Source organism: Perkinsus marinus, assembly GCF_000006405.1.
Source record: "Perkinsus marinus ATCC 50983 genomic scaffold scf_1104296945300, whole genome shotgun sequence".
Taxonomy (NCBI): domain Eukaryota; phylum Perkinsozoa; order Perkinsida; family Perkinsidae; genus Perkinsus; species Perkinsus marinus.
Genome location: NW_003211161.1, coordinates 119,087 through 131,769, shown reverse-complemented (window position 1 = coordinate 131,769; position 12,683 = coordinate 119,087). Strand labels below are relative to the sequence as shown.

Here is a 12,683-nt window from a genome sequence, read left to right as displayed (position 1 = left end):
CGGCACGAGTTGGAACATATCCTTCATTTGAACCCGCATGCTATACGAACCCTTTCACGACTAGACTGCAACAACTTCAACTACTGTTGCTCTTTCTGACGCACGTTCATCTCAAAGATCACGCATGAGTTTGTCATCAGAAGATGTTTTCAACTTGCTATCAAAGTCTAATCACATCCTGGTGCTCCCTCATTCCGGAGCCCTTCTGCTCTACTAATATCGATCAACTCGCGTACTTCACGTGAAAAGCTATCGCTGCAGAGAAACTCATGAGGCAGACAGAATCAACATGCTTTTCTCAGTTTGCTTAAAGATTCATTATGCATGAGTGCAGTATTTAAGATCTCAACCATATCCTTTCGGTCTACTCTTGACGCCTGTTTGCTGGGGCGGCGAAATTGAAAACCGCGTCCGTAACAACAAAGAGCTTCCATCCAAGATTGATCATATTCAAGAGCATCCACGCGGACGCAGTATTAACTTCGTTCTGCCTCTTTGATGGTATATTATCGATTTATTAAAAACCAGTGTTGAGCGCGAACAAATCCTCGATCACTTATATCCAAGATTGCACTTACGAGAACTCAACTCCCAAGGCTCAGCCCCGTGTCTGCGAAGACAACATTGCACTTCGTAAAAATCATAGTTTTAATGAGCGTAGTACATACAGAATACAATGTTATGGAGAGCATCGGAAATTGAATGTTAGCGCTACCGCACTTCTCACACGCTTCTGTCAGGGTAACGTTGCTTGTACATCTCCAACATTCTCACACCAAGGTCAGCTGGGGACCGTACCACGCTCGCCCCACATCCTTCCAATGCGGCAATCTTCGTCGCAGCTGTACCCTTACCCCCCGAGATGATAGCACCAGCGTGTCCCATCCTGAAACAAATCAACCATAACGAAGCTATGCCGAAGAACATCTCGCGACTCACCTCCGACCAGGTGGCGCAGTCACTCCAGCAATGAACGACACGACAGGCTTGTTGTTCTTGTTGTTCTCCTTGAGCCATTCAGCGGCTTCCTCCTCAGCTGCTCCTCCGATCTCGCCGATGAGGATTATGCCTAAAAACTTTAAAGAGATATTCCGATCAGTACGACTCACCTTCAGTCTGAGGATCCTGTACGAACCTCTCCAAACAGTCAATGAAATTGGTACCATTGAACGGGTCACCACCGATGCCAACGACAGTGCTTTGACCCAAGCCGACTTCAGTTGTTTGATTCACAGCTTCATACGTCAAAGTGCCCGACCTGAGAGACTAGTGCGATACGCTACTCTCCACAGAAAGTGCTCACCTCGAGACAACTCCTATTTTTCCCTTCTTATGAATGTAACCAGGCATGATACCAATCTTGCATTCTTCGGGCTTGATTATGCCCGGGCAGTTAGGACCGATGAGACGTGTTCTACCCCCTGCCATTTTCAAAGCGGCCTTCACCTGAAAGCTGAGCACTGACAAACAGACCCAGCAGGAGGAGACAGAGCCACCTTGACCATATCGTGCTGAGGGATGCCTTCAGTGATGCAAACCACGAGTGGAATCTCCGCCTACAGAACATCATCCACCACATTGAAGTGAATCATCATCATCCCACCTCAATAGCTTCCAAACAAGCCGATGCGGCTCCAGATGGAGGAACATAAATTACGGAGGCATCAGCCCCTGTGGCTTCACGTGCCTCCATGACGTTGGCGAAAATCGGAAGATCCTAACATCGTAACCAGTCGGAAGGCACACTCTTGAAAGTCTTTGAACTCACCTTGCCCCCCACGTGATGAGTAGTGCCGGCCTTCTTAGGGTTCACGCCACCAACCATCTTAGTCCCGTACTCAATTGCTTGAGCAGTGTGGAAGGTTCCCTGCTTACCCGTAAGGCCCTGAGGCACAAACAACAAACATCCACATCGAAACATCACTAAAGACTCCACCTGGCAAATGACTTTCGTGTTTTTGTCGACCCACACACGAGCAGTAGAAGAAAACGCTCTACTGGCCACAGTGTTGAGAGGCACAGCAGCAGCAACAGTACCACGCGAAACCAAAGTAGAGAGCATCCGAAAAAACTACATGGGAAAAGCTCACATGCTGATGACCGAGACGTACGCGATGTTCAGTATAGTTGAACAACTCAGAGAGTTCGGAGGAATAACTAGCAGCGTTTGTGACAAAACCGAGCCCTCTTGGGTGGTTCAATGTTAGTCGCATGTCACCAAGAATGATAACACAAGCCTTCGAGTGAGGTAGAAGCGCTAAGATCGGCGAAAGCCCCGAGAAACTCCACATAGCTTCTCAAGTGAGAAGGTAGGTCTTCTTCCACTAGGTCTAGAAGTTATATTCACAGACCTGAGCAGTGAAAATGTCATCACGAATAGGAAAGAGATTTCGAATGAAACCCTTACCGTGATGCAGGGCACGAAGAGCGAAACCAAACACCATCACGAGCCGAAAAGGAGAAGCGTCATCAGCCGCACGCAAGTCCAACGACGACTTCAATCGAATCACTGCGAGCCGTATCCCGTCGAGAAACGCAAGAGCGAGCCACGTTCAGCGAACAGGTCCTACAAGCCACCAACCATAGTAGATCCAATACCCCACTGCTTACACGTGCAAGTATTGAATTCCACAACTTCTAAAATCATCATTAAATGTCCTAAACATGATGAGGCTTACATCGAGATCAGCTTCCAAGAAAACACATCTCATCTGAAAAGGGGAGAGTGCGGGGAGACGAGGAATCATCACAACTTGATAAAAACGGATAAACGATCCCATGGTGAAACCCGATGCGAACACAGGCCGCGAGTGAAGACCTCTTTGCTAGAGAAGCAACTAAGCGAGTGAACAGGGGGGGAGAAGCAGCGATAACCGGTAGTGGTCGTAGTAGTCTCAACTCAGCCAATCACAAAGATCATCTTGAGAATAGTCGAAGTCATCAATTCTACAGGGAGGAGAACTCGCACGAGACTACTACCCTTTAGACCAATCGCTTGGTCGTGTTGTTACTGTCGGCCACCACCTCGATACGGGGGTGTCTGAGGATTGCCCATTTGAGCGTAGTAGTTCCTCCAAGCCGCGGCATTCTGCTGGTTGTTCACATTCATCTGTTGCTGCTGCTGTTGATATGCGCTCCATTGGGAATAGTATTGAGCTGCCATCGGGTCCATTCCCCCGCTACCGCCACCCTGCATCATCATCATCCCACCTGGCATGCCATAGCCTTCTCGTGATGGAGGCATTCCGGTATAACCCTGCTGCTGCGGTTGTTGTTGTTGTTGTTGCATCGTCATCATAGGCCCTTGTTGCTGTTGTTGTGGTTGGTAATTTGGGAACTGCTGTTGCACTATAGTGACGATCCTCCCATTGGTTTTCATCGATAGTTGCATTATCGCGGCCTGAACTCCCGTCGCCGGCCCCTGCAAAGTCATCTTCCGAGGTGTCCGCTGCTCCACACCTTTCTCAATCTGACACTCCGACAAGCTACAGTCAGCTTGCAAGGCCTTGATGCTCTCCCCTCCACGACCGATAACAAGGCCAGCGCAATCGGAGGGGACATCAACAACAGCCCTGTCCATCGGCCCAGTCGCAGGCAACAGATGAGACCATTGATTGACCATACCAGGCACCCCATAAGAAGAAGCCTGCTGAGGCATAGGACCTCTCATGCCATACGGAGTCTCCCACATATTGTTGCCACCGCCCTTACCAGGAGTCATCCATCCACCACCAGCAGCAGCAGCAGCACGCATTTCCTGCTCGCGTCTAAATGCCGGGTTGGCGAGCTCAAAGTCATGGATGATCGCCTTGACATCAACACTGCCGTCCCTAATGCCTTCAACCATCTGTATTCCGGCCTGGACCTCCTCGGGTGAGCCAACAATACGGCACTCGCGGGGCTCTCCTCGTTGAAGGCCACGCTGCTGGATGTCAATTCGGCACCCTGTGCGATCCGATATCACCTGAAGAGCTTTCATCGGCGTTGACTTCTGGATACGCTCATACACACCTTCACAACGCATCCTCGAGGCCCGAGGATATCGCCAACACGCTCGTCAGGAACAACAACGACATGCTGTACTTCCCCCTCAAGTGGGTGCATGGGTTTCGTCTGACGCTCGATCGCCCGTACGCCTCGCTGAATACGAAGAAGTACAGAAATACAGTCGTGATAGGAATTCACCTGAAGGTCCTCCTCACTAGTGGCGTCGATATGAAAGAGAGAATAGCCGTTGTCCTTCGTATGCTGATCACACTGAAACACATACCATCATCTCAACACTTCTCGAGACGCGGATGAACCTCCTCACCTCGATATGACAGCGAGTCGTGTTGCGAGTGCTCATCAAATTCGCCCCGCCCCTACCGATGATCTGCGCCACACAGTGCTGTGGAACATTCACCGTGTGCCGAAACGGTCCAGCATCAGCTCCCCAGTGGTGTAGGTCGGCTCCATCTTGTGGAGGCGCTGGTCCGATCGGCCGAGCAACGGGTTCAGCGTGGGTGGTAACAGGATTAGTTGTCGGAGCAGAGGCAGACCCTTCTGAAGACAACCGACCGTCCCAATGCTCAACACGCCCCCTGCTACTACCCGTAAAGCTAGTATCAGATTCAGTAGGACCTTCGGGAGTAGCGATAGTTTTCACTTCAGTAGCGTCACCCGATGCATCGGCCTTGATTTCAGTCTCGCATGGTTGTTGCTCTCCATCACCCGCGGCGGCCTTCTTAGTAGGAGGTTCCTCACTGGGAGAATCGTCTTCAACAGCGCCCTCCACACGAGACCTCTTCTCCCCAACGTTCTCAGTGGCTGCCCGCTCCACTTCCTCCTTTCCTCCAACTGCAACACCAGCCTCCTACGACAAAGCTCATGAATAACGCGAAAAAAGATCAAGCACCCCTTCCCCCCAGCTTACTACCTCAGCACTACGACCGTCGACCCCTGCCGCCTCACTCTTTGAGGGTACAGCTTCGGTAGCAACAACATCGTCACCTTCTAGCTTGTTAGCCTCAGATACCGACGGCTCGGTACCGGAAGAGGACATTTCCGAGAGAGATGAACTGTCATGACACGAGAGTATCACCAACGGTGTACTGCTAATCTGTGTACAATCCTATTCAAGGGAACCCCCGGTAGTTCCACGTGTCCTCTCGAGCCATCCAGAGAACAGAACTTCACACTGCGCCGTACTTCATTCTCACCCACAGTTTACGCTTGGTAAACTTAAAAATGAGCGTCTCGCATGAGAACGTTGACCTAAATCGATCATGTGGGCGTGCGCGGTTAACAGTTTGTGTCTCTTGAGATCTTGAAGTCTTGCTGTTCTCAGTAGTAGAATAGCTATGTGGTTCTTGATCTGTAGGCCTGTGCGAGAGTACGGAGCCCTGCTAACGTGTGATCATCCTATAGCGTTACTAATGCTATAGCTAACGCTGCGTTAGTATGATATTATTTCGTTACGGTTCTACTGTGTTACGGCTGCTATATTGCTTTGTGCGAATCATGGTCTGTGCATGCGTGTTGTCTATTATTCCTGCGTGAACGCAGGCGCGTCACGCGTTAGGTTTCAAGGTCTGCCTAGTACTCGTCACAAGCGGTCTCCTCCCACGATGGATCCTAAGAAAGCTTCTTTTTTCTTGGGTTGAGCTCGATTTTGAGACGAATCTCCCCGGAGTCTCCGACGGAGACTCTCCTGAAATCGGTTCATTACCCTTTAAGTGATATGTTTCGTCTTGTTTGTAGATAGTAGCTATCGTGAGGAGATTGAGAGTCTGATATGGTCTTTGTCTGATCCTGGGGCAGTGGCCACTCGAATGGGGGTGCTGTCAACTCGTCCGCCAGCAAAGTATCGTGCAGCGGGCATTTGTCGTGCTGATGCTCGGTCCCTGTTAGCTTCGCTCCACCATTCTCAGTCGAGGTCCTCGACTCGAGGACCATCGAAGCTTAGTAATGTTCGGATGTGTGCTGTCTCTTATCACTCACCGAGGATACACAAACCTCATACTAAAGCATACTGCATGTCCACAACTTCTCATTGTTACTAACAATTTGTTACACCCATCGATGGGTTCCACGCGCAGTCGCTATCCGCGATGATAACTCCAAAAGCAAATATTCAGATCGACGCTCCATGTCACGCGATGCATTGTCCGTTTCCAAATCGGATTGGCCACCCGTATGATCTAATCCTTTGATTCTATCGTTGGCCCTCAATCCGTTTAAGAACAGTTGAGTGGTGGCCGCCACTACATTCGCTAGCCCTATTTTCACAAAGTCACCCTCACATCAAGGTTACCGAGAGCGAGGTTACCATTCGCTGTTTTTTTGTCATCGCCTCCATGAAACGTCCCCCGAGCGACATACAGTGTATGTCATAGTATGACAGTCAAACACTACATGTTTGTGTACAGAATCCTAAGTTAGGATCCTCTCACGGTTAGGATTCCTAACCGTGAGATAAGCGTCTGTCCCGTAGGTAAGACTTCTTTGACCTCGCTGAATATTCCATAAATTCTCTGCTAGATATACGCACTGCAGCATAGCGTATGCTCCTCAGACCCATTGAAAGTCTCATACGAATGAACACAGTTCACTGAACTGGCGTTGCGCGCTCCTCGACGATAGTAACCCTCGATAATAGCTCTAATAACCACTCGGCACCATCCTTTTCAACCTCAATTTGCCAAGGGAGTCATGAATCATGACTCATGATACTTAAAATATCTTCTCTGGCGTTCCACAGTCCAATCTGCAATGAACTTTGGCGCCGGTCATTGAACGCTCATAGCTTAAAAACATGTTGGTCTTGTTCTCCGACACCTCATAACTCGTTTAGTTCTGTCAATATTATTGACTCAATAATGTTTCTACAATTCCGATGCCCCTAGATTTGTATAGTTTTCCCAGATATCATCAGTATTTAATACTGCATAAAATACTCTCGTGGTAGGGTGCACATCAGGTGCCACCTGGCGGGTGATGGTACTATCACCTTGGTACATGCACTATATCGAATTTAAGCTCCCCACTGGACAACCGCATCGCCTTCTTTGCAGGTTGGTTATACACGCTTAATATCTGTCGCACTTGTGTATTTAAAGATTGCTCTCCATACTCCCAATAAGGAAGAGAATCATTGCATCCCTTGAACCATGACAGACCTCCGAAAAAATTCACGAGAATCTCGTGAATTTTCGATTCTCGGATCTGATCCGCCATCGCCGTCGGTATGGTCGACTCCCCATCCCGAACAATCTTATTATCTGAGTCTCAGATTCTGAGAAACCATGTAGATTTTGAGAGCTTCAACTAGAATAGTCACTCCAAGCACTTCCAGTTGAACTTCCACGAGCGGTTGCTTTCACCACGTTCAAGCTTATGAGTTTTCTAGGGTTTTGATTTATTATGTGATATGTTGTCTCCGAAGCAACATCGGACTGAAATCAAGTTTCCAATTCAGAAATTCCAATAGCTCGTTTTCCCCTGCGAACATGCCAGCTTCTAGAGACTATCTGAAATGGTTGCTCCCGCCTTAGATTGCTCGGGATTCTAGACTACTCTCCAATGGAGAGTCCCCATTGATCCTCCACGGACCCTCACATTGACGGATCCAATTCGTCGGATCCTCAATGACGATAAATCTAAGCAATAGTTCGTAGTTTCATACAAGTCATATCGTTCTTCAAGAAAGATATGCCTCGATGGAAGAAACACAATGATCCTCCCTTGTGGCGCCAATTTTCATCCTTCCGAACGGCCTCCATTTATATTCCTAAACTGCATGCTCGCCCTCTTCACGAACCCGGAAAAAGAGACGTTCTGCCCATAATAACCTTGGACCCTCATCCGTCCCTTGTCCTTTTCCAGGAAAAGTTCCTTGGCCCCCAGTCCCGGTCGATAATTGACCGTCAATTGTCTACTTGATAGTTCTCAGTGAGAACTTCTCACGTGATGAATGCGTGAAAAGTCCATCAGGGTACGAAATCGGCCCAATATGAATTCAAAGTTAAACTCCCTCAGTTGAGACAGCTTCAAGGCTTGAAGCTGTCTCAGCTATATATACCGACGCTATATCGAGTTATTCTGTCCATATTCTAACGCGATGCACGTACGACTATTACTGATTAGTCGACGACTAATAGTCGTCCACTAATCAGTCGTGGAATAGCCTCTAGAAGTTTCGCTCCCGGGGAGCGTGATACCCCCGGGAGCAGCTCCCGGTTGAACCATGTAACTCATATACGTTATTTACAGGCAAGCCCGAAAGATCTCACGCTCTTTAGACGGAATTCCGAAAGTTCCACACCCTCCCGGGCAAGTCTTCCAAATTGGAAGTTCCAATTCCTACAACCAAAGTAGTACTATAAACAAATATCGAATAATATTGCGAGGTTCATTTCTCACAATACTGCCAATTCCCCTAGCCTCCATTCACTCTCAGTGAGCTTACTAGAATTCAATGATGACATCACGAGGTGATGAGCCGTCACGGCTCAGCCGTGAAGTCGTCTCACTCTATAACTCCAAGTCGAGTCAAACGACACGATGTTCACGCACTCGAATGCTCAGAGTAATGATGATGTGTCACATTCCACCTTATATACCGGTGACTCACACTTCCATTCAGCAACGAATAGACAAGGCAAGGTCTTACGATGTGGAAGACCACCAACCAAATTCGAGCGGAATATAAACCAATTCCACTAAGGAGAGAGAAACTTATTCGAATCGCTATGCTGGATGGTAAGCGAACTTCGCTTAGCGAAGTCAGACTCACGCTGCAACCCGATATGTCGAACCAGGCAAGTCAACGTTCACTTTCCACGAAGCACACTATCGCCCTTCCCTATCATGATACTGTCTATCCTCCCTGCCATGCTATATGTCCCAGTCATCCACACAACGTGGATCTACACACGTCGTGTGGCACATGATGTCATTCAGCCTCCGATTAATAACATCCATTCTTTAAGAACACTGACATCCAGCTTCAACGAGGTTCAATCAGCACTCAAACTATTGCATCCAACCTTCTCAGTGATGAGTTCTCACAGTGCCACCCTCCGTTGTCACCCATTCTCATGGAATTGAGTCAGACAAGTCGACATCCACGCGTCAGAGCATCTCAAAAAGAGCCTCTCTTAAAGAGGTAATGTATCATATATAGTATCACGTGCCGATGATCGAAATCATGTATCAGTTCAACGAATACTTGTGGACCCCATTGGCGGAACGAATAGAACTCATTTGCGATGCGACGTCACCAACCGAGGTTTAATCCACTCAAAGCAATAGAAAACTACTATACTCTCTCTATTGGATGGTGAGTGCAGACAGACTCACGCTGCAGCTCGATACATCCGAACCAGGCAAGTCCACGTTCACTCTGAGAGTAAACGTGATGCCGCTGTGATCGGGACGAGACTCGTCCCGAGAAGCCTAACAACGGCATCCAGCCTTCCCACCATGGCATCCAGCGGCGGAATGATTATCATTGCAGCCCTTCCACAGCGGCATCCAGCCTTTCACAGTGGCATCCAGCACTCTCACAATGGCATCCAGTAATCTCAGATTGGCATCCAGCCATCTCAAAATGGCATCCAGCCATCTCACATTGGCCTCCAGCCATCTCACATAGGCATCCAGCCCTCTCACAATGGCATGATGCCATTGTGAGAGGGCTGGACGGACCACAGCACAAACCATTCGCTCGCTTGCTGGCCTAGCCTAATAAATTGACCTTCATCGGGACCGGACTAGGCTTGCGTGCGCGGTAGGGCGCATCCAAATATTCAGAATTACACGAAATTTCGAATTTCAGCGAAATTTCACGTGTTACCTCAGGTACCGCTACCACGAAATAGGCAGTCGCCTCCAACGGTGATTGTGTCTATCTTGACTCCTTTATTGCCCTATACTTTCCCATAGTTGGTTTATTCGCTTACGGTTCGTAGCAGGTTTAGGCCGCGCAAGCTTGTGCGGAATCTTGTTCATCCGTAGCGTTCCACGTGAAGTACGCGAGTTGATCGATGTCCTTTTTCGGTGGCATCCGGATATGTTTGAACTTCGATAGCGAGTTGTAAACATCTTCTGATGACTAACTCATCATCTAGCGCCGATGCCAATGTTGGGTTGTTCACCAGTGGTGATTGGCTTACCTGAATTTATGTCTTGTAGCTGATTTCCAATCTGAGATGGACATATTCCGTTCTCTACTTTTCCCTCTCTCCCTATTATCCGGTGTAGTGGGATCTCTCATAAGGGTTCCTATATCATATGAGAAGGTTACGGAAGAGGCCGATGTGTATTTCCTAGTTGGAAAAGTAACAATCGGTAGCCAAAATGTCTATGGTGTTATTGACACCGGTGAACCCACAACGTTCTTTCTCTGAAGCATTGGTATGAGAAGGGTCATCCAGGGAGGTGCAAGGATATCATCTTCGGTTGTTATGAATGCAGCCCTGAACCTTGCAGGGAGGGAAAATCTCATATAATACATTTCGGAGATGGATCCGAAGTAAGGATTTTCAAGGAATCTGCAACGGCCCATTTCGGCCAAGCTGTCAGTGCCACTATTACATTCGGTCTGGTTGCTGAATACACGTGCGCTCCCAATGTGCCAGTCCCTCATGCCAGTTTCGGATTGGCACCGGAATTTGACCCAAAATCACCATATGTTCCGATAATAGAACAACTTCTCTCACAGAAGCTTATCGAGAGTAATATCTTCTCGATCTACCTCAGGCATGATGGCACTAATGAAAGAGGGGAACTCCTTCTCGGTGGATCGGATCCTAGTATGCATAAAAGTCCGTTGGTCTATGTAGCGGTTACTACTAAATCCAGGTATGTCCGAGTTACTGGCTTCTCCCTTGGAGGTAGCGCGTATCCTGTAATGGCTGTGAATGATAATGGTATCCTTGATACTGGGGCAGAGTGCATATTCATACCTATGCATAGGTATACTCTTCCTAACCTTATAAAAGATCTTGAGACTCGATCAAGCAGTAAGGTGACGATTACCCAAAGGGGTCCTAAGCTTATCGTCAATTGTAATCAACGACAACACCTTCCACCGATAGAATTTCTTCTAAAGGGTCTAGATGGTTCGGACGTCAAGGTGAAGATCCCCTCTGATGCATATGTGGATATTAGAACGGATGCTCAAGGGCGTGATTATTGCCGCGTACTTCTTAATGTGACCGATTATCCTCTATGGGCTATTGGACTCCCTAGCCTCATTGGACGTTATTTTTTGTATGATTGGAAGAATAATAAGATAGGTATGAGTGAACTCAAGTAGAAACACTCTTCGAGAGTGAAATAAAATAGACTATAGGAATGCGTATCGGCACACGCGCGAATTGATTATTTCGCATAGCAATCAGTCATTAGTCTTGTTTTTCAATCATTTATTGACCCTCCCATATTTCATTGTTGTGTGCAACAGTGCGTCCAAATATGATCGAGTTAAGTTAATCTTGTGCGATAACGGAACGAGTATCTATAGCTTCTACACTTTTTCAGCGCCTGTTTTTTTACGGTCCAAGACCATTCATCCGAATGGAGAAGGGAAAGATGTATAGTATGGTAATCATACATCTCTCGCCAAAGCAACGAACCGCGCGACTTTAACGGTATTTCTACCAACGTAATCGCATCTGTCCGGTTCCAGAGAAGAAAGGCCAAAACAACGTAATCTGACCTCTCTAAATCTGGGGCACCTAAAGAGTCTATGATCTACATCATCAACGACTTCAATACCCAAAAGTAAACAAGTGGGACAAAAAGGGGACCCGGCTTTACCGATCTTAAACTGATAAGCATAACATTCAGACCACTCACCAGACCAAATCTGGTTCAGAGCACAATGCGCCTGTTTCAAAAATCGTAATTCCTACTTGGACGGGCGGGTGAAATAGAATTAAAGAGACTCTTCGAGGAACTTCAGATTCGACAAGGAGCGATAGTAAGAACTTCAACACTAGCTGGCCGTATCAGTGAGGGGAGTTTCTCGTTTCCTCTACCAAATGGGAGTCCCACTACATCTCTCATTGAACTGGCCGAGAGGTCCATCAAGCTGCAATCCTGGTTTGCGAATCATCCTTCATCGCGTGCCGACACGCGCAAAAGTTTTGCGCATACACCCCTCCACATATTCTTAGCATATTCTTCGATATATGTCTTTCTGATTGGTCAACACTGAGTATTGACCAATCAGAAGAGCATATATCGAAGACCACTTGATTGATTAAATACTTCTACTCAACTCGTCGTATTCCAATGTAGACTACTAGCAGCTAAGCTGCGAGTCAGTCCAGAGCAGGTATCGAGGGCTGCCTTCAGGGTTCTGCTCTCTGAATTAGAGTTTTCCCAAGGACTACTTTCACATCACCCGATAAGTTGCGTTCCTTGAGAAAATTGCACGGTTCTGGGTGGTGATTTCCTCATTCGCCCTCATATCTCAGGTTTCGAATATTACAGTTTCATTTCAGTATATAATAGTTAATCATTATATCTATGCTCTGTTAAAGTTTCAGCTCAAAACTCCCATTCGTTAACGAGAAACACAGACTTCTTGAATTGGCCGGGCAGTGCCCGGCGGGCCCCTACGTATTTTTTGGTGTTTGATATGCCGGGGCACGCTAAAATATTTCCGGAATGGAAAATTTCCGGGAAATTTC

The 12,683-nt window shown here is 47.6% G+C and overlaps 3 protein-coding genes across 3 annotated transcripts in view; 1 reads left to right on the top strand and 2 right to left on the bottom strand.

Annotated features, from left to right (window-relative positions):
- Nucleotides 1–723: 723 nt before the first annotated feature.
- Pmar_PMAR009829 (Succinyl-CoA ligase, putative) lies at nt 724–2,062 on the bottom strand (the record flags this gene model as incomplete). The annotated part of the gene is made up of 8 exons (XM_002779774.1): nt 724–886; nt 940–1,069; nt 1,110–1,258; nt 1,304–1,446; nt 1,497–1,556; nt 1,604–1,717; nt 1,769–1,885; nt 1,937–2,062. The coding sequence occupies 8 exons, from the start codon at nt 2,060–2,062 to the stop codon at nt 724–726; spliced, it is 1,002 nt and encodes a 333-aa protein (XP_002779820.1).
- Nucleotides 2,063–3,007: 945 nt separating this feature from the next.
- Nucleotides 3,008–5,044, bottom strand: Pmar_PMAR009828 (conserved hypothetical protein; the record flags this gene model as incomplete). The annotated part of the gene is made up of 6 exons (XM_002779773.1): nt 3,008–3,964; nt 4,012–4,140; nt 4,186–4,257; nt 4,313–4,545; nt 4,594–4,855; nt 4,919–5,044. 6 exons carry the CDS (start codon nt 5,042–5,044, stop codon nt 3,008–3,010), a joined length of 1,779 nt encoding a protein of 592 aa, XP_002779819.1.
- A 5,850-nt stretch (nt 5,045–10,894) lies between these two features.
- Pmar_PMAR009827 (hypothetical protein) overlaps nt 10,895–12,683 on the top strand; it is a gene marked incomplete at both ends in the record, with an annotated part of 2,379 nt that continues 590 nt past the window's right edge. The window contains one exon of the mRNA XM_002779772.1: nt 10,895–11,006. Coding sequence (XP_002779818.1) covers nt 10,895–11,006 — 112 coding nt within the window. The remainder of the gene's footprint in view (nt 11,007–12,683) is intronic.